Source organism: Artemia sp. Qi Xiang Cuo, chromosome 4 (assembly GCF_049724085.1).
Source record: "Artemia sp. Qi Xiang Cuo chromosome 4, ASM4972408v1, whole genome shotgun sequence".
Lineage (NCBI taxonomy): Eukaryota > Metazoa > Arthropoda > Branchiopoda > Anostraca > Artemiidae > Artemia > Artemia sp. Qi Xiang Cuo.
Genome location: NC_142797.1, coordinates 65,022,472 through 65,044,439, shown reverse-complemented (window position 1 = coordinate 65,044,439; position 21,968 = coordinate 65,022,472). Strand labels below are relative to the sequence as shown.

At 35.4% G+C, this 21,968-nt stretch overlaps 1 protein-coding gene across 1 annotated transcript in view; it reads right to left on the bottom strand.

Annotated features, from left to right (window-relative positions):
- The window catches only part of LOC148953338 (pre-mRNA splicing factor cwf19l2), a 269,907-nt gene extending 260,101 nt beyond the window's left edge, over window positions 1-9,806 (bottom strand). The window contains exons 1-2 of the mRNA XM_089087930.1: window positions 9,489-9,806; window positions 205-390 (exon numbers count right to left, since the gene is read on the bottom strand). Coding sequence (XP_088944056.1) covers window positions 205-390; window positions 9,489-9,527 — 225 coding nt within the window. The 5' untranslated portion in view covers window positions 9,528-9,806. The remainder of the gene's footprint in view (window positions 1-204; window positions 391-9,488) is intronic.
- Window positions 9,807-21,968: the final 12,162 nt, after the last annotated feature.

Here is a 21,968-nt window from a genome sequence, read left to right as displayed (position 1 = left end):
GAAAACATACAACAAAAACCATTTCAAGGCAGCGACTTTTAATTATTTCTGAGGGGGGAAGGCTGATCCACTAAACCAATTTTAGTCCAAACATCCCACCCCGTGCCCCAGTAGGCTATAGGTCTAGGTTGTTACATATTAAAAAAAAATGATAGGCAGACATCTTCATAAAAAACTTAGTCGCTTCCAATTTCAAAAACTCACTTTATCAAGAATAGGTTGGTCTTCTCTTTCCTTGTTCTTCTTTTCCTTTGAAACAAGGGTACGCAAAAAAACAGCATTCCAATTAGAATCATCCTTATCTTCTGATTTGGTAGGTCCAGCTTTATCAGTTATAGTCTGTTTTGAAGTATGAGGGGTCTCCACCCATTCGTCACTGTCCGAGTCACTCTAAAATAAAATAAACTGTCAGCAAATCAAGTCATTCAGTGAAATTCATCAAATTATCATAAAGATGGCCGTCACAGCACTTTAGATTCATCTTGAACTTGGTACATCAGGGTGTTGATGGATTTTCAAAACAATAAAAAAATGATTTCTTACTTAAATAGTTCATACTCACTGCTTGAAAGTCCTTCGAGATGAAAATCTTATCTTTTGAATAGGGATGCTAATCACAGGGTGGGGGGGGGGGGTAGGGGGAACATTATCCCTCCTAGATTTCGGAATTACCTGTTTTTGGCATTTTCATTGAAAAAATTGAAAAGAGTCCCCCATAAATTTTGAAAAATACATTTTTCGTATCTTCATTTTTTTAAGGGAAAGCAAATCCTTCCCCCCGCCCTAAATTTTCTTGAATTGGCGTCCTGATTCTGCATACCATCTTCCTGTTTTTTGATAAGCTATTCTGTCTCTACACCTCCTTCTTTATGGGATCCCTTTTTCCATCAGAAATATTGGCATTGTCTCATCACTAGTAGTTAGAGAGCATTTTGGTTTGATATACAAAATACAAAAAACACAAATTCAGTTTACGTTTGCAACTCATTAAATTTTGTAAGGCCTTGGTGATTTATTTTGTCTTAGTGGCAAGCCAGGAAAATTTTTAGCACCTTCCATTTTTCTCAGTAGTACAAGTTAGCAACAGTTTCAAAGATTTTCAAGATAAGTCATCATATAACATAAATTATTCCATTTCCTGTACTAAAAATCTATCGATTTTAAAATTAACATAATTCTTAGCGGATTGAAGAAGCCAGACAAATAAGCTGTTCTTTGGCTCCAGGTATCATGAAAAAAAGTATCTCACAAACTCAGATTTTCCTTCAATTGTTATGAACCGTTTGATTTCAAATTTTTAAATCAAAGATTTGGCCAACAACATTTGCTTTTGGTAACCAGTGAACATCATTGTGGAAAAGAAGACCCCATGTTGGTATATAATTCATGCTGTTACATATTTCTTTGAACAAACGAGCATTGAAAGCACTAGATTTTGTGTAATTGAAACTGGATTTAAAGCTATTGTCACCAAACTACCAAGTACTTCTTGGAAATTTTTTAGAAGTCTTTGTAGAAAGGGCAAATCAGTGAATAATGTAGTACATTCCTTTTGCTTGCCGTTCAAGCTTTTTAACCTCCGTCAGAGAGCCCGACCTCAATCCAAGTATGTCAGGTGCTCTAGATACTCCACATAACTTTTTTCATTTTAAGCAATGACTTTCAAAGTAATTGCTTTCAAAGAATGACCTTGTCATCTCTAGGACAGCTTTACCTTTCGTAGTCTTTTTAGTTCCATTCAAAACACAAATCCTTCTTTGATCCCCTCTAAGTGAAAAATATCAGAGGCAACGCTACAGCGTTTCCTAGAGTAAAGGCCAGAAGGCTTCAATGTTTTATTACTATTATTATTCTTTCCCAGAGGCATATCATATGGAAGGGGTGGTCGTATAAACTTCGGAAGGAGCTCATTCGATTGGAAATCGGAAGTTCTCCTTTTTAATAGTTAAAAGCGATTGGAGACTAGTCCCCCCACGCCCTTTTTAATCCAAATGCACCAATAAAAAAATTTGAGATAGCCATTTTGTTCAAAATAGTTCAAAGATCAGATAACAAAAAAAACCGGGGTCGACACAACCCTCCGGGGCCCGGGAGCAGGCATTGTACGTTATGGCCTGGGGATATATATGGTTCTTATGGAAGGGGTGCTCGTATAAACTTCAGAGGGGGCTCATTTGATTGGAAATTGAAAGTTCTAGTTCCGATGTTAAGAGTCAAAAGAGATCAGAGGGCACCTAGCCCCCCCCCCCACCTCACGCCTTTTTTCTCCAAAAACCATCTGATAATACTTTTAGATATCCATTGTGTTAAAATTAGTTCAAAGATCAGATAAAAAAACCTCCGGGGTCAACAAAACCCCCTAGAGCCAGGTGGTAAGTGTTTTAAGTTATTCCTCAGGGGCATATAAGGGTTTTGTGTAAGGGTGGTGGTATAAACTTCAGAGGTGGCTCATTTGATTGGAAATTGAAAGTTCTAGTTCACTTTTTAAGAGTCAAAAGAGACCGAAAAACAATTAGCCCCCCTGCCCACTTTACTCCAAATCCAACCGATCGAATTTTTGAGATAGCCATTTTGTCAAAATAAGTCCAAAGATTAGATAACAAAATCTCCAGAGTCCGCACACCCCGTCATAGCCCGGGGCAAGTATTGTATGCTATGTCCTGGGGACATATAAGTTTTTTTATGAGAGGGTTTTTAAAATAGTTCAAAAATCCGATAAGCCCGACCCCCCCCCCCCCCGCCACTCAAAAAACTTATTAATGATACTTTATTTAAAACTTAAGGGAGCTGACCCCTGGCCTTCCCTGCTTGGCCCAACCCCTTCCCATTCTCAAAACAAAAAAAAACGTATTAACGACATTTTATTCCAAAATTATGAGAACTCACCCCTGGCCCTCCATGGGCTGACCCTCCCATCAAAAAACACCACAACTTATTAACAATATTTTATTCCAAATACTTTGGGAGCTGATCTCTGATCGTTCATAGGCCCGTTCCCCCTTCTGAAAAAAAATTGTCAATGATATATTATGGAAGCTGACCTCTGGCCCTCCCTCCATGGCCATACCCCCCCCCCCAAAAAAAAATTTATCAGCGGTATTTTATTCCAGAGATCTTTGGAACTGATCCTTGGCCCTCCCTATCCCTCCATTGGCTGGCCAAACCCCCTCCCCCTTCCCCGAGAAAAAAAATTATTAACGATATTTTATTCCAAAAATTATGGGTGCTGACCCAAGGCCCTCCCTTCATGACCCGACCCCCCCCCCCCACACACACACACACATCAAAAAAAAATATTAACAATACTTTATTCCAAAACACATGGGAGCTGACCTCTGGCCCTCCCTTCATGGCCCATACCCCTCCCCCCACAAAAAACATATTTTATTCAAAAAATCATGGGAGCTGACCCCTGGTCCTCTCTCCATAGCTCCGTCCCACTCCCACCCAAAAACAATTATTAACGATATTTTACTCCAAAAATCGTGGGATTTCAGTTTAATTTTATTAGCTCTTTCCAAAAAAGTTCAAGACACCTATAGTCTTCATTGCAAACAAGTTTGGCTACTGCCCATTTCCCTAACGGTAAAAGCATAATGCCTACTGCACATTTGGCGTTTTACTAAAACGAATTAGGCTATATTACAAATATTCTCTTTTGTACTTATTACAAAATTGAAATAAAATGAAAATTGCAGTGAATACATGGCCAGGATTTATCAATAGGCCCGAAGTTTTGGGGATTTCCTCGAAAATCTTGCAAAAACGGAGTGGCAAAAATGCTTGGGCCTAGAAGCGTCAAAGCTTTAAATCCGGCCCTGAGTGAAACAAAATCTTGAGCTAGTGAGCTTACAGCAATTGATATCATTATATAACAAATATTCAGTTTAATTTTATTAGTTCTTGCCAAGACTGTTAATTCATTTTGGAATAAAAAACATTTGAAATATGAAATTTTGATAAACTTGAAATTTTGGAAATCAAAAATGGACAGAAATTAATTTAAAGAAAAAAACTTTCTGAAAAAAGAAGTTTTTTAAAGAAAAGTAAAGGCTATATTAAAAATATAATCAGAAGAAATAGAAGCCTAAGATAACTCAAAGTCAAAATGACCAGGAATTACTATTAAAGAATAAATGAAACCAAAATAAACGAAAATCAAACAAACAATCATATCAGAAAAACATTCAACAGGTACTAACATAAATGAATAAATAAATCTTAAAACGAGTAAAGCTAAAACTGAATATGCAAATCAAGCTGGAAACGAATAAAAAATCACCACAAACAAGAGTTTGAGTTGTGCCTCCTTCTCTCACTGTAAAAGTCTAAAACCTACTGTGTCATCGGTGCTTTACTTAAAACTGTATGTCTTGAACAGTCTTGGAAATAATAAATTCAAATAAATTCAAACTCAATATTTGCTATATAATGATATTAATTGTTCAAAGATCATCAATATTTTATTTCACTGTAATTTTTATTTTCATTTTCAATGCTGTAATAACAGGAAAAAAATATTTGTACTTAAATTCGTTTCCAGCAAAGCGCCAATCACGCAGTAGGCTTTAGACTTATACAGTTAGGGAATAGGGCAGAATCCAACTCTTGTTTGTAGCGAAACTATATTTGTCCTGAAGGGCTTTGGAAAGAACTAATAAAGTTAAACTGAATATTTGATATATAATGATAATAATTGCTGAAAGCTCATCAGTTCAAAATTAATTTTACTGGAATTTGTATGTTTATTTTTGATGTTGTATTAAGTGCAGCAGAAAATACAGAAATAATAAACAGAAATAACAGAAATAATACAATTTGTATTCAGTAAAGCGCCAAATACACAGTAGGTTTTAGACTTTTACAGAGAGAGAAGAAAGCAAAACCCCAACTCTTGTTTTTAGTGATTTTTTTTCTTTTCAAGCTTCATTTGAATATTCAGTTTAAGCTTCACTCGTTTTAAGATTTATTTGTTCATTTATGAATAGTACCTATTTATTCATTAGTACGTGTTGAATGTTTGTTTGCTATGGTTGCTTATTTAATTTCTGTTCGTTTGGGGTTTCATTTATTCTTTAATAGTAAAATATACTTGTTTGTTTTAAGCTTGATTTGCGTATTCAATTTAAGATTTACTCGTTTTAAGATTTATTTATTCATTTATATTAGTACCTGTTGTATCTTTTCCTGCTATGATTGTTAATTTAATTTCTGTTCATTTTGGGTTTCATTTATGCTTTAATAGCAATTTCTGGTTGTTTTGAGCTTGAGTTATTGCAAGTTTCTATTTCTTCTGTTCTTAAGTTTAATATGGCATTTACTTTTCTTTAGAAAGCTTCTTTTTTGGAAAGTTTTTTTTTAATTAATCTTATGAAAAACAAGTAATTAGGAATTTTAACTTACATTGTTGGACTCGTCAGATTTAAAGGAAAAGATGAGAGACATAACTGTTTCACAAGAAATGGGTTCCAAAGCATTAACGGACGTCTGAAAAGCACCTCTGAATTGTGTTTCTTGACACAGATATCCCACACATTTTAACACTTACTTCTCCATGAACTACCTTGACTGACTTTAACAAACATGGCAGAGCTAAATAGTCTCCTGGGTAAAGCATTATGTTCCAATGAGTGCTGACACTTAGCTATACCATAATTTAGGCTATGGACACCAATAGAAGTTCATAAGAGACCTGACAGCCCAAATATTATGATTGGGACAGTGGATCAACAGGTCTGAAGCACACAACAAGGGCAAAAATGAAGCAAATAATAATGAGGTACTATTGACTTAGCAGCCACCCCATGTCTCTTAGGCTCATAAACTTGTTACAAACAAATTATAAACGCTTAAGTTTTTTCTTGTCTTTGTTAGAACTAATGTCTATCATCAAAATCTAGCTATGATATTGCATCTTTTCTTATACTAGTATTTTCTATTTTTTCCAGATTCTGTCAGAATGATGATATTGTATTAGCATCTTTCTTAATCTGATAATTTCCAAAATCAATCATGAACAGTCTTTTTATATATAAAAAAAATAACAATAACAAATAAACAAGTCAAAGAGAATGGGAAACTTATAAACTTATTTAGTATGGAAAACAAGAATTAAAACTACTAGTGCCACCCACAGTCCAGGAAATTACAACTTGATTAAAAAGTAGAGAATTTAAAACAAAATGGGAAATTGAAATCATTAATCTGTAATTTTATAGGACTAAAACTGCAATTTCATTGTGAGTGATGTGATTAAAGCACATTTTTTTCAAGAATTGTTTTAAGTCAAAATCCAGTCTGTATCAAATAGGCCTATGTTTGCTTGAGAAAATCTTAGCAGTTTAAGTAGACTAGTTGAATTTAAGCTGGTAGGTCTTCTGGAGATACATTTGCTTCCTTTACTGTCCCTACATCTCATTAAATGAAAAAACTAGTTATTTTTCAACTGAAAGTAAGGAGCAACATTAAAACTCAAAACAAACATAAATTATTTCATACATGAAATGGTTTTCCCCTCCTCAACACCTTGCTCTTTACGCTATAGTTTTTTATTGTTTTGAAAAATACAGTTGTGAGAAAGAGTCAAACTTTAGCATAAAGAGCAAGGCATTGAGGAGGGGACAGCCCCTTTCATATACGGAATAATTTCTGTTTGTTTCAAATTTTAATGTTGCTCCTTACTTTCAGTTAAAAAAACTTGATTTTTTTTATTTAATTTCTGAACATTTTTGAATTAATGCCGGTTTTGATTTTGGCACAAGTTAAAAAAAAACTTGTTTTTTTTATTTAATTTCTGACATTTTTGAATTAATGCAGGTTTTGATTTTGGCTCACATACATATCAAAGCCTGATTCCGGCTTTGATATTGATTTGAAAAATAGAGTTGTGAGAAAGAGTCAAACTTTAGCATAAAGAGCAAGGCATTGACGAGGGGACAGCCCCTTTCATATACGGAATAATTTCTGTTTGTTTCAAATTTTAATGTTGCTCCTTACTTTCAGTTAAAAAAACTTGATTTTTTTTATTTAATTTCTGAACATTTTTGAATTAATGCCGGTTTTGATTTTGGCTCACTGTATATGAATAATTAAAATGAAATGTGCATATTAATTTTACTTGTTTGGTTAAATGGCTTTCTCAAAAGTTCTTTAATTTTACTTACAAATATTTTTATTAGTAATAAATATAAATAACTTACAAATGAACTTCCATAAAAAACTTCTATATTCATATAGGGGAGAAGAGGGTATGTTGGAAAAGGGTACATTGAGACATGTGTACTTCCAATAGAAAATATGGGATAAAACAAAGTTCTTTAAGTGCATTGTGTTTGCCATCTATTGCTAAAACTGTCATCAAAAAATAGTGGCTCTTATATGAAATTTTTTTTCAAAGTATTGAAGTGAGAAGTTTTTTGATGTAATTTGAAAAAAAAAAATTCAGTATGCAAGATTTTGAAGTAATTTAAGGTAAGCTCATATGGGGAAAAGCCTTAATTCAGTTGGAATTGATCAATTTCTTGGCTTTCTATTGGTATATTCTTCAATTTGGCTGCTTGTCATCTACTGGTAGAGAAGCAATTTTTTCCTAGAACAGTGCCTATGGGGTACTCTGAGATATTTGGTTATGGGTACCTTAGGACACGTCAAGTGCATTGTGTCCCAGGGTATCCAAATGCTTACGAGCTGCTAGTAATCCTTAAGGAGTGGGAAGGGGGGACACTGAATTTATTTAGGAGATTAAGGAGGGCAACAGACACATCAGCCCTATGAATGATGTCTTTAACGTGGATATCCCACTTTAAATTTGAAGAAACTGTGATGCCAAGTAGTTTAAATGAAGACATAGAAATTTCAGGAGGGATAAGAGTAAGAAAACAGGGCAAGGATTTCAGGACACAAATTACCATTATCAGGACTTAGAGGGGTCCAATTCCAAGGCCTCATCTTCAATTTCATTGAGGATACTCATAGGGTTGCCAATTAAATTCATGCAGCAAGTTTCAACAACCATTATGTTATCAAAAAATCTACATCAGTCAGGAAATTCCTTTCCGAGGCTGTTAATTATGACTGAGAAAAGGAGGGAGACCCCCTTTTTTGACCACTTTATCTTTTTAACTCTTTTATTGACTTTATGCAGTTAAATTACAGACACTTTTTTAGTGTCAATAAATTATTGACCTTTTAATTAATATATATTTATATCTCGTTTTTTTGTATTTATTTGCTTATTTTGCCCCCGCCCCTTTTTTCAATGTCCCTTTTAAATTCTTTTCTGATTTGTATTTGTTGAAGTTTAGTTCGACAAGTTTTTTTTTTTGACTTTTTAATGTACTTTTTACAGTTTGATTATTGCCTCATAAATGATTTTTCTTTTTTGTTGTTGTTTTTTGCATTTTTGCCAGTTTTAGAGCCGCCATATGATCAGTAAACTCCTAAGGATTGTTATGGAAAAATACAAAACAAATACGACAAAACCTAGTGATTTTGTTTAGATGGAGTACAAAGACAAGAAGGGTTCAAAATTTCATACTGGTGAGATTCTAAAGGATCTAGGTGATGGTTACTTTGTCAACTTCCTGAACAGGCAACTCCCATCCTGGAAGTTTGGCATCTTGGAAGTTTGTATTCCCCAGAGAATGAGATGAGGCCTTTGTGGATGCTAGAGAGGCCAAATTGTGTCTTCCAGTTCCTAGGCTCTATGGTGGGACTGAACGCGTTTCAAAGATGATTATTTTTTAGATTGATCTATCTACATATGCAGTTGAATGAGAGAAACAGGCAAAATTAAGTTGCTGCAGTGCCTACCTTTGTGATTTGAAATTGAAAAATTTTTAAATGTTTTGTATTTTTCTTAACAACTGAAAACAAATTAGGGTAAAATTCTACTTTAGCTACTTTAGGTTATCTTGAAAAGGGGTTAGGTTAGGAAAATGAAACTTTCAGAGATGGGTCTACAGACTAAAGTATGTCCCAGGAAGGTAATTTCAAGTACCTACCTCCATTCCTTCCAATATTTTACTTTAATTTTTAGTTATCAGCTTCTTTTTCTCTAGCTTTAGTTCTGAAATTCCTGTTATTTGAGTAGAATTTAAAAACATATCTAAGTTTTTTCTTCAAAATATATGAAATGTATTTACACATCTTTAAAACCTTATAAATTGGGATTGGGCAATGTTGTGAAGCTGAAAACTATTTTGTTGTAGCCTACTTTATTTAAGCAGAAGATCTATTTTACCAGATTTCACTTTCAATAAACAATGATTTTCAAATGTCAGGACCCTCTAGAGGGAGAAGGAATGGAGGTAGGTACTTGAAAATACCTTCCTGGGATATACTTTAGCCTGTAAACCCACCAGAAAGTTTCATTTTTCTAACATAACCCCTTTCAAAGATAGCCAAAAGCGGCTAAAGCAGAATTTTACTATCTTATGCTTATACCAATACAAGTTCACATTTCAAACACCTTATTTCAAACACCTTACCTTCCTTTTATCTTTTTTGCTTTTCTTGGACTTCCCCATCTGCAAGTTCTGGTTTCGTAAGTAGCGTTTCTGATTTTCAAATTATCATCGGTATATTGCCATTTAAGAAAAACTAGATGTGCCAAAACCATCTACAAATACTACAATATCTAGTTTAACAATAATCAGTTCAAAGTCTAGTTTGATTTTGTACTACAAAGTCAATAGACTATAAAAAAGATGTTACGTTAAGATTTCACTCTTTTAAGCTGTATTTGTGCCTTGCCTATGTCGAATAAGAGCAGCAAATTGAACACATTATTTTTGGAGGTTGTTTCAAACGGGTTATCCCACGTTTCACTGGGAAAAAAAACTTGTGATATTGTACGACAAAGTCAATAGACAATACAAAAGATGTTACGTAAATATTTCGCTCTTTTATGCTCGATTTATGCCTTGACTATGACGAATAAGAGCAGCAAATGGAACACATTATTTTTGGAGATTGTTTCAAACGGGTCATCTCACGTTTCACTGGGAAAACAAACTTGTGATTTTGTACTACAAAGTCAATAGACAATACAAAAGATGTTACGTTAATATTTCGCTCTTTTATGCTCGATTTATGCCTTGACTATGACGAATAAGAGCAGCAAATTGAACACATTATTTTTGGAGGTTGTTTCAAACGGGTGATCTCACGTTTCACTGGGAAAACAAACTTGTGATTTTTTACTACAAAGTCAATAGACAATACAAAAGATGTTACGTTAAGATTTCTCTCTTTTATGCTCGATTTATGCCTTGACTATGATGAATAAGAGCAGCAAATTGAACACATTATTTTTGGAGGTTGTTTCAAACCGGTGATCTCACGTTTCACTGGGAAAAAAAACTTGTGATTTTGTACTACAAAGTCAATAGACAATACAAAAGATGTTACGTTAATATTTCTCTCTTTTATGCTCGATTTATGCCTTGACTATGACGAATAAGAGCAGCAAATGGAACACATTATTTTTGGAGATTGTTTCAAACGGGTCATCTCACGTTTCACTGGGAAAACAAACTTGTGATTTTGTACTACAAAGTCAATAGACAATACAAAAGATGTTACGTTAATATTTCGCTCTTTTATGCTCGATTTATGCCTTGACTATGACGAATAAGAGCAGCAAATGGAACACATTATTTTTGGAGATTGTTTCAAACGGGTCATCTCACGTTTCACTGGGAAAACAAACTTGTGATTTTGTACTACAAAGTCAATAGACAATACAAAAGATGTTACGTTAATATTTCGCTCTTTTATGCTCGATTTATGCCTTGACTATGACGAATAAGAGCAGCAAATGGAACACATTATTTTTGGAGTTTGTTTCAAACGGGTGATCTCACGTTTCACTGGGAAAACAAACTTGTGATTTTGTACTACAAAGTCAATAGACAATACAAAAGATGTTACGTTAAGATTTCTCTCTTTTATGCTCGATTTATGCCTTGACTATGAAGAATAAGAGCAGCAAATTGAACACATTATTTTTGGAGGTTGTTTCAAACCGGTGATCTCACGTTTCACTGGGAAAACAAACTTGTGATTTTGTACTACAAAGTCAATAGACAATACAAAAGATGTTACGTTAATATTTCGCTCTTTTATGCTCGATTTATGCCTTGACTATGACGAATAAGAGCAGCAAATTGAACACATTATTTTTGGAGGTTGTTTCAAACGGGTTAACTCACGTTTCACTGGGAAAAAAAACTTGTGATATTGTACTACAAAGTCAATAGACAATACAAAAGATGTTACGTTAATATTTCGCTCTTTTAAGCTGTATTTGTGCCTTGACTATGTCGAATAAGAGCAGAAAATGGAACACATTATTTTTGGAGGTTGTTTCAAACGGGTTATCTCACGTTTCACTGGGAAAAAAAACTTGTGATATTGTACTACAAAGTCAATAGACAATACAAAAGATTTTACGTTAATATTTCACTCTTTTAAGCTGTATTTGTGGCTTGACAATGTCGAATAAGAGCAGCAAATGGAACACATTATTTTTGGAGGTTGTTTCAAACGGGTGATCTCACGTTTCACTGGGAAAACAAACTTGTGATTTTGTACTACAAAGTCAATAGACAATACAAAAGATGTTACGTTAATATTTCGCTCTTTTATGCTCGATTTATGCCTTGACTATGACGAATAAGAGCAGCAAATTGAACACATTATTTTTGGAGGTTGTTTCAAACGGGTGATCTCACGTTTCACTGGGAAAACAAACTTGTGATTTTGTACTACAAAGTCAATAGACAATACAAAAGATGTTATGTTAAGATTTCTCTCTTTTATGCTTGATTTATGCCTTGACTATGACGGATAAGAGTAGCAAATTGAACACATTATTTTTGGAGGTTGTTTCAAACGGCTTATCTCACGTTTCACTGGGAAAACAAAAGTTATGAGGTCATTAAGGCAGATCTGAAGATTTAAGTCATAATCAAGCTTATCAGCTTTCATTAAGTTTTACTCGGCTTTTTTTATTCAGCTGTATTCAATTGTCCAATTTTATTTAGTTAATTGATAGATTCTATTTGTGTTAAAATTCTTGAACTCATTTCTAAAGCGACACCAAACTCAAATGGTAAGCCACGAATATAATGTTGAAAAGCCACAACCAACGATTCTATCTGTATGCCAGAGCGCTGCCACAAGACTCAGTGCAGTGGTACCAGTTTAAGGAAATACTATGGGGGTTCTATTTTTTTCAAATCTAGAGGGTCTACGATTTTTAAATACTCTTAAATGGAATTAAAATGGGTATTTTTCAGTGGAAGCTCCCAAAAATGTATTTTCTTAAATCTAGGAAAGTAGATGCCAATCCTTCCTTCGTAAAACCCTGTATGGCCCTGTGCTGTTTAACAACCGGATATTCAGTTTTATTATAAGTGACACGTCAACCCTTGTCCTGGGACTGATTAATCTTACAAGTAAAATTATCCTACTATTATTATCATTAACAGTCCGAGAAAAAAATTAAGCCGATAGAATTAAATAAAATAGATTTCGGAACGTTTAAAATAGAGTGTTCAGATGTTTAATCGCATTTTTAACTAAATACGTTTTCAGGCAGAGGGACAATTTCACTGGCAGGCCGCAATTTGTTAACTATTATTTATTCTATAATCCTAAAACCTCTTGGCAAGCTGCTGAGTTTATAGATGTTATTCCATCTAGTAGGCAATTGCCACTTGATATCGATTAGAACGGTCATTTACGCATTAGAAAAATGTATCACCTTGTGTTTCATAATTACAATAGCGAAAATAAAAAATTGCGACGAAATTCAAGAATTAATATTATCATGTACTAAAGTTCAAAGTCTCCCACAATTTAACAACAAAAATTTTCAACAAAACAACCAAATAAAAGAATAAAAAAACAGAAAGTTTAATTCAGTTAACGAAATAGGAAAAGTGCAAAGACCTTAGAAATAATAACCACTATGCTGACTTCTGAGCAAGAAAGGGTTTTCAAAAATATTGCAAAACTATTAAAAAACCAAGTACATTTTGTACCTAAAACCAAGATTTTCTTTGTGTGTTTTTAATTTTTGCTCTGAAGAGATTTGGTACATTTCGTACCAAAAATACATTGTAAACCAAGTACAAAAAACCAAGGGTATTTGAATGCAGACTTGGTGGGATTATCTTTTTTTGATCTCACCATTACAGACGACGAAAAGTTGTTAATGGCTAATAAATTGCTCACTAGCACCAATGAACCATCAGAGCACACTAGGGTTGTAAACTCAAAAATCAGGAAACAAAAATTAAAACAGGTAGTTGATGGAGGATTGGTAAACTTACTAACCAAAGAAATATTTACATTCTTTGACCGATTTAATATAAAAGCAGCTTTCCGAAGAAAACATCCTAACGCCTGGCCTGAAAATAATGGCTTCCAAGAAGGATTGAATAAAATCGTTATTCAAAAAAAAAGTTGGAATATCAGGTCCAACCTTTATGAGCAATTTTTTTTTTTTGTTAGGCAGTACTTAAAAACAACATTCATTATTAAGGTTGCATATTGAAACAATTCTTGGTAACAAACTGTAAGTATGGAGCGACCCGGCTCAATATTGACCGAAATTCTAAAAAAGATATGTCTATACCAGTAGATATATCAAAAGAATCAAATTTTCATGGTTATTTTAAATATAAAAGTTTTATTAAGTTTAGTCTTATCCATTAAAAATTATGAACCTGTGAAAATTTGCATTATTTATTAAAAAAGGGGAAACGCCCCCTAAAAGTCAGAGAATCGCGATGAAAATTACACCATCAGATTCAGTCTATATGAGACCCCATTGTAGAAGTTTCAAGCTCCTATCAGCAAAGATGTGCAATTTTGTAGTTTTTTGACCAGAAAAAAGATCATGAATTCGTGTCTAATTGTTGTTTTCTTCCTTAGGGGTGATTGTATCAACCCAGTGGTCTTAGAATATCGGAACAGGACTCATTCAGACGGTAATTTAAAGTTCTAGTGTCCTTTCTAAGAGACCAAAAAAAGTGGACCGTAACTAGGCCCCCTCCCACGCCTTTTTTTGTTCCCATGCCCATTTGTTCAGTATAGTTGAAAGGTCAGATAACTATGCCTTCGGAGATATCATGACCTCCCACAGTGCCTGGGGAAAGGTCTAAGTTATAAAAAATTGCCCATTGTTTACGTATAGTATTTGTCATTGGAAAATATGCACACTTTTATGGATGGGGGGGGAATTTGTCGGGGGCAAATAAGAAGTTATTACTTATATGAGGGGTACTGTTCTGCCTCAACACCTCGCTCTTTACTCCAAAGTTCCAATTCTGTCCCAATTCCTTAAGAACGACCCATGAAACACTTTGTTTATTTGACAAGAACAATTAGAGGCTTTTTTAAAGTACTAAAAAACTTTAGCATGAAGAATGAGTTGTTGAGAAAGAGCAACCCTCCTAATATACGTAATTATTACTGTTCGTTTTAAGTTTTAATATTGCTCCTTACTTTCAGTTGAAAAAATACATTTTTTTTAACACCATCGGGTGTTTAAGTTGCATAACCGAGTGTCTTCCAAGTTTTGGGATGAGGCAAAAGTCCAAAAGCGTTTTAGATTTGATGTGCTAGCTGCTGCCATAGCCACCTCACACTATTTAAATAAATATCTTGATAGATTTTTGACTTGAATTAATGCATTGGCACATTTTGTGAATATGCTGATGATTTTGAGGCTTCGGCTCAATCGAAGTGTTGATATTTTGAAATTTTCAGAGATTATAAGATGTGTGTAACTGCAAAACGTGAGCTAGTAAAAAAAAGTATCAACAAACAATTTTTATATAATAGGGCCAATACATGTTGTAAGTTTATTCAAAATAATAACATTCAAGCTATAGATTCAAATAGTAAATGAAAATATTTAGAAACACCCAATACATCAACTGAACGAAGACATATATTAGTTCAAACAGCAAAAATAACGTATTTCTTATTGTTTTTCTTGTGACTAAAATAACTTAGATCTTAAAAATTGACAGTAGCCTATCCAATATTCTAGCTTTTACTAGTGAATTAGATAATATGTTTTAACACTTTTTCTAGCAAATACTGACCTAGTCTAGTCTATAGGCTAATAAGAAATCTGGAAATGGGCCGTAGTTATATACGTTTTATGGGTTAATTTAAGGCTGTAGCCTACTCAGTGAGAAATAGTGCGCAAACAAAAAAGATTAAGGGAAAGATTTTACAATTTACACTAATTATAGAGACTATGAATGACCGGAAAATCGAAGCTATATTATAGTATAGTTTCAAATACTTTGGCTACTTATCCCCAAACTTAAGATCAATATATTGGAACGTGCAACTTTTAATGGTAAACCCCAATGTTTCGAAGTCTCAAAGCACATAAAAGTTATGTAGAAAAACCTAGCACGTTTTAAGCCTCTTGAAATCCAAGTTTCGTCTTAGACACTATATTTTGTTTATTGTTTCCGTTTCCTCGTAAGAAAGAAGTTTTTGCGGAATGCGGGGAATTTTTTCCCGCATTCTGCCTGTTTATTCTTTTTCTTATTGTTAGTCTCTAAAAAAGAGACAGAAATGTGAACTGTGTATCTTCTGAATTATTGGCTTTTTTTAACATCGATGATATTGGCTCTTGGCGGGCAAAATTGGATTCTCTTCAATGTAGCTCTAATTCTAATGTCCGATATGAATCGGGGCATTACTTTTGGATAGGATTGAACTGGCACGAACAAACAAAATCTGACTACTTGTTATTTTTTTTTCTTCTTTACAGACGGGAAGAATGGCTCAGAGCTGTGAAACGTGAGGATTTGCTGGAAAATCCGAATGTGGTAAAAACACTCTTCATATGCACGAGGCATTTCAAGGAAGAGCATTATATGGCTGCAGATATTACTAAGCTAAAAAAAAGTCTGCTTGAAGCCAAGTGCCATCCCGTTTATTTTAGTCGGTGGCGGTCAAAGTAAGACTTTATGTCTGTTCATTACGTTTTTTCTTTTCTTCTTTCTTATAGAAGTAGATTAGAGTAGATAAGATATGTCGCAGCAATAAGAATAAGTTTTCTCCACTCTTACAGGTGACATTGCTTTCACTGACATTGGTAGCAGCTCAAACAACCTGAATTCCGTTGAACTTGTTAATCTTAGTGGTAAGTCTTGTTTAGTAAATTAGTTAATAAATCTAATAGCGCTCGTTATTGCTCATGCTCATTTATAGTCAGTTATTTCCTCTTTCTCCCTACTTTATGAAAAAGACATAATTAACACTTAGAAACAAAAGAAAGCGATTTTGAACATAACCGCTCAAGATTTTGCCATTATTTTTTTCTGTGATTTGATGGAGGGATTCTATATGCATTGAAGGAGTAATTAAAAATTCGTTGGAAAGAAAGTAAGTTAATGGTTATAGTTTTTTGTGGCTTTTGTTGTTTTGATTGGGGAATAAGCTTGTCCTCATAAGCTATAGTTTTGAATATTATTGAGATTTTTGCCTATATGGTATAGTCATATACCATATAGGCAAAAATTTGCCTATATAGTTTTTGCCTATATGGTATAGTCTCCCTTGCTGACTCCTTCGAGTCAGCAAAGGCAAGGGCTGATTAGCAAGGGCCCACTTTGCATGCCATGGTGCCTCTCCATACAATGGGCGTCTACTCCTAACAAGTAGACCTCTTGGCTGGTAAAACACTGCTTTTTTGGCTTGTTCAGCCTGGTTGTCTAACTTCGCTTACTGAGTCAGGCCATCGAACATCAACTGTTCACATTTTTAATACCGATTGGTAGAGGAGAAGCAAAGCTTTAGGTGTGTCTTTAACATAAAAGCTTTCCTTGTAATTATTATTCAACGTGTTTATTTTACTAACATAAAGTTTAAAAAAGGGCACATTTATTAAAACCGCAAAACGTAAAGAAAAATGTGTACTATAAATTAGTGATTAAACGTTAATTAATCAAGATTTCAGTAGTTCATGTATGCATATTTTTCATTAAAAATCCAAAACTGTCGCATATGAGATCATAATCAGGGCTGAAAACTGTGGGATACAGGTAAACCTTAGTTCATCAGTTAGATGCGGCCTGGGATTGCATGTTTGACTTCTCTTATAATCAAGGAAATTTATAATTAATAACTAAATAGCTTCAAGTAGAGTGTAAGCTGTGTAAACGTTCAACCTCTTATTATCTGAGTCATTGAGTGAAGAGGCTACCGTTTTTACTCTCTGAAAGCTCCGTTAAGGCTTGAAGGATGTAATGAAGAGAGGCTAGTTGCTCTCCCTCATGTTTGTCTCTTAAAGAGGAACTACAACTATACATTTCAAACCAAATGAGCCTCGTCCAAAGTTCAATCGAACACCCCTTCCTTAAAAGTCTTGTATGTCCCTGAAGCATAACTTACAACCCTTGAGACATAACCCAGGCCCTCAGGCATAGCCTAGAATCCCCCAGACTCTGGGGGATTCTGTCCACCTCAAAGGCCTTATCATATGGTCTTTGGACTATTTTTGAACAAAAGGCTATCTCAAAATTTTTATCGGATGCACTTAAGGAAAATACAACGTAGGGGGGGGGTGCCCCCGATCACTTTGACTCTTAAGAAGGGAACTATAACATTTGATTTCCGACCCAAAGTTCCCGCTCTGGAGTTCATACGACCACCATTTCCATAAAAACCTCATGTGCCCTCGGGGCAATACTTACATCCCTTGCGATGAGGGGTTGGGTGTGGGGGGTGGGGGTTTTCTTCATCCTCAGAAATGTAATTTCTACAACTTTCGGCTGCTCTGAACAAAATGGCTATCTCAAAATTTCGATTAGATGTGTTTTGGGAACCCTTGAGGCATAATCCAAGCCCTGAAGTACTGGATTATGCCTTGAGGCATAACCCAGAATCCCCCCGACGCAGGGAGATTTTGCCCAACTCAAAAGCCTTATTATGTGGTCTTTGGACTATTTTTGAACATATGGCTATCTCAAATTTTTCGTCGGATGCATTTATGGAAAATACAAAGTAGAGAGGGGAGGAGGCGGGTGCCCCCGATCACTTTTACTCTTAAAAAGGGAGCTAGAACATCTTATTTCTGATCCAATGAGCCTCCTCCGGAGTGTTATACGACCAACCTCTCCGTAAAACTTTATATGCCCTTGGGGCATAACTTACAGCCCTTGTGCTGAGGGCTTGGGAGGGAGGGGGGTATTCATCCTCGAAGATATAATTTCCAGACATTTGAACTACGCTTAACAAAAAGTATATCTCAAAACTGAATAAAATGGCTATCTAAAAATTTTGATTACATTTGTTTTGGGAATTGATGGGCTGGGGGAGGGGGCATAATGCCCTCCAATCACTTTTGACTATTAAAAAAATGCCCTTTCAACTTCCAATGGTATGAACCTTTTTTCAACTTTCTTCAACAACAAATGGTCAGCACAAATTCCTATCAGATGCATTTAAGGAAAATACGATGTGTAGGGGGAGGGGCATCTGCCCTCCGATTACTTTGAATCTTAAAATGGGTACTAGAACTTTTTATTACCGATCCAATGAGCTCCCTACGAAGTTTATATTATCACCGTTTCTACAAAACTTATATGCCCCCAGGGCGTAACTTACAACCCTTTTCCTGAGGGTTTTTGGGGGGAGGGGATTTGTCATTCTCAAAGACATAATTTCCGGACCTTTTAACTACGTTGAACGAAATGGCTGTCAAAAAATTTTGATTGGATGTGTTTGGGAAAATGGCGAGCGTGGGAGGGGGGCTAGGTGCCCTCTAATCACTTTTGACTATTAAAAGAGGCACTAGCCCATAGAGGTTTCTAGGACAATAAATTACCATCTCTAAATTTTTATCAGATGCATTTATGGAAAATACAAGGCGCTGGTAGGGAGGGGGAGGGTATCCTCCCTCTGATCACTTTGAATCTCGAAAAGGGAACTAAAACTACGGCTTACCATTCCAATGAGCCCCTATTGAAGCTTATACGACAACCTTTTTTATAAGAAATGTATATAAGCTTCAAAGGGGGCTCATTGGATTGGTAAGCAGAAGTTTTAGTACCCTTTCTAAGACTCATTGTGATCGGAGGGAGGTTACCCACCCGCCACACCTCGTATTTTCAAGAAATACATCGGATAGAAATTTAGAGATGGTAATTTGTTGCCGTAGAAATTTCTAATAAGGCTCCTTCGATTGGAAATCGAAGGAGTTAGTGCCTCTTTTCATAGTCAAAAGTGATTAGAGGGCAACCAACTCCCTCCCACGCTCACCATTTCCTCAAACACATTTAATCAAAATTTTGAGACAGGCATTTCGTTCAACGTAGTTAAAAGGTCCGGAAATTCTGTCTTTGAGAATGATAAACCTCCTCCCCCCACAGCCCTCAGGAAAAGGGTAGTAAGTTATGCCCTGGTGGGACATAAAATTTTTGTAGAAAGGGTGATAGTATAAACTTCGGAGGGAGTTCATTGGATTTTTAATCAGAAGCTCTAGTACCCTCTTTAAGATTCAAAGTGATCGGAGGGTAGATGCCCCCCCCCCTAAACATCGTATTTTGCTTAAATGCATCTGATAGAAATTTTGTGATGGTCATTTGTTGTTGAAGAAACTTTAAAAAAGGCTCATTCCATTGGAAATTGAAAGGGCCTTATTTGATGCTTAATTCAGATTACAAACCAACGATGCTTATCTCAGTTTCATGGCTCTTTAGTCCCAAGGAACAATGAAGAGTTGGGTGACAGCCATTCAGATGCTTAGAACGCCATTCCTGTTTACCTCATACAGATTTCTCCAGGTATCCATTTAGAGCTTATCAACTCTGGCTTAGCTTAGAGTTTCGCCACTGACCATCGTTCCAGTCCAATAATCAGTGACGACAGGACTCAAACCCCATCCCTGAATATGAATATGTTTCTTATCTCTAGTAGCCTTAGGCTAAATTGAGGCAAAGGGTTGAAGAAAAAAAAATCATCAACACCATCTAGCATTAGGTGTCTGCTGGTGTTTTTTTAGTGTGATTAATTTTAAAAAGCTTTTACCACAAAATAAGTTTTTCAAAGAAATGTGAAGAGGAACATTAAACCAAAGAGAGCAGAAATAACGTTAAATAATTATGCAACCGTAAAAATACTATGAATTACGATCAATAAATAAATACCCCCCCCCCCCAAAAAAAATAGCCTCTTAACTTTAGGACTGGCAAACTAATTCATATTTTAGCTATAGTTTACTTAGTACCGGTAACGGAAAAGGGGTACAAAAAATGTTTTATGGGTAAAAAGGGGTAGAGTTTCTAAATACGTTTGAGAACCACTGCCTTAATGCATTAGCATGCATTCCTCTTTGGTTCAATCATGGCTCCGATTTCAAAAACCTTTTCTTTTCTGATCGAATCAACTAAACAAAATAATATCACAAGGCAAATTAAAATTTAAAAATAAAAGTGCTGCTACTTTTCTCAATCTCAAGCTCTCTAAAAGCTTTGAGTTTTATTTTCTTTTTGTTGAAAACGACATGTATTTAGAGCAGAACAAGCCCCCTCCCCACGCCCATCAATTCCCAAAACACATCTAATCAAAATTTTGAGATGGCCATTTTGTTCAGCATAGTTCAAAAGTCTGGAAAATACGTCTTTGAGGATGAGGACCCCCCCAAAACCCTCAGCGCAAGGGTTGTAAGTTATGCTCCGAGGGCGTATAAAGTTTTAATGGAAAGGATGAACGTATAAACTCCGGAGGGGGCTTATTGGATCAGAAAGCAGATGTTCTGGTTCCCTTTTTAAGAATCAAAGTGATCGTGGGTCCCCGTTCCCCCCCCCCCTACTTTTTGTTTTCTATAAATGCGTCCAATAGAAATTTTTAGATAGCCTTTTGTTCAAAAATAGTCCAAAGACCCTATAATAAGGCCTTTGGGGTATATAGAATCCCAGTACCTCAGGGCCTGGTTTATGCCTCGAGGGTTGTAAGTAATGCCTCAGGCACACATAAGATTTATATGGAAGGGGTAGTCATCTGAGCTTTAGAAGAGGCTTATTTGGGTTGAAATGTATAGTTCTAGTTCCCTTTTTAAGAGTCAAACATGATGGAGAGAAACTAGCCTTTCTCCGTGACAACCTCTTTTCCCAAAATGCATTCAATTGAAATTGTGAGAGAGTCATTTTGCTACCATTAGTCCAAAAATCATATACGCAATCCCCCAGAGCGCATTGGCAAGGATTGTAAGTTACACCCGGGGCATATAAGGTTTTTATGGAACGGATAATCGCATAAACTTTGGATCGGATGGAGCTCGTTTGATTTGGAGTTGGAAGTTTTCTGAAATGTCCAGTAATTATGTCTTTGGGGCAATGGCGGATCCAGGGAGCGAGGGGGCGTGCGCCCCTCCCCCCTAGCGTAGTCTAAAGTAGTTTATTTTACTCAATTAACTCAAGTTTGCGTTAATTAAACTTGCTCATAACGCAAGTTTATCGGATCAACCTATTTCGCCCCCCCCTAACAAAAAAATCCTGGATCCATCCCTGCTTTGAGGATGTCAACCTCTACATAGTCCTCAGGACAAGGGCTGTAAGTTAGGCAATTCGTTCTTTGTTTACAACTAGCATATGTTATTGAGAAAGGCATGCATGTTTGAACTTTGCTTTCGAAGAAAACGAAGGGTATTAAGGAGAAACATTCAGAGAATGTTGAGGGGAGTGTTGAACCAAATCAAAACACATTAAGTGTACATTGATTGTCGTAAAAAAATGTTTAGGATCAACCTATTTTGCCCCCCCTCCTAAAAAAATCCTGGATCCACCGCTGCTTTGAGGATGTCAACCTCTACACAGTCCTCAGGACAAGGGCTGTAAGTTAGGCAATTCGTTCTTTGTTTACAACTAGTATATGTTACTGAGAAAGGCATGCATCTTTGAACTTTACTTTCCAAGAAAACGAAGGGT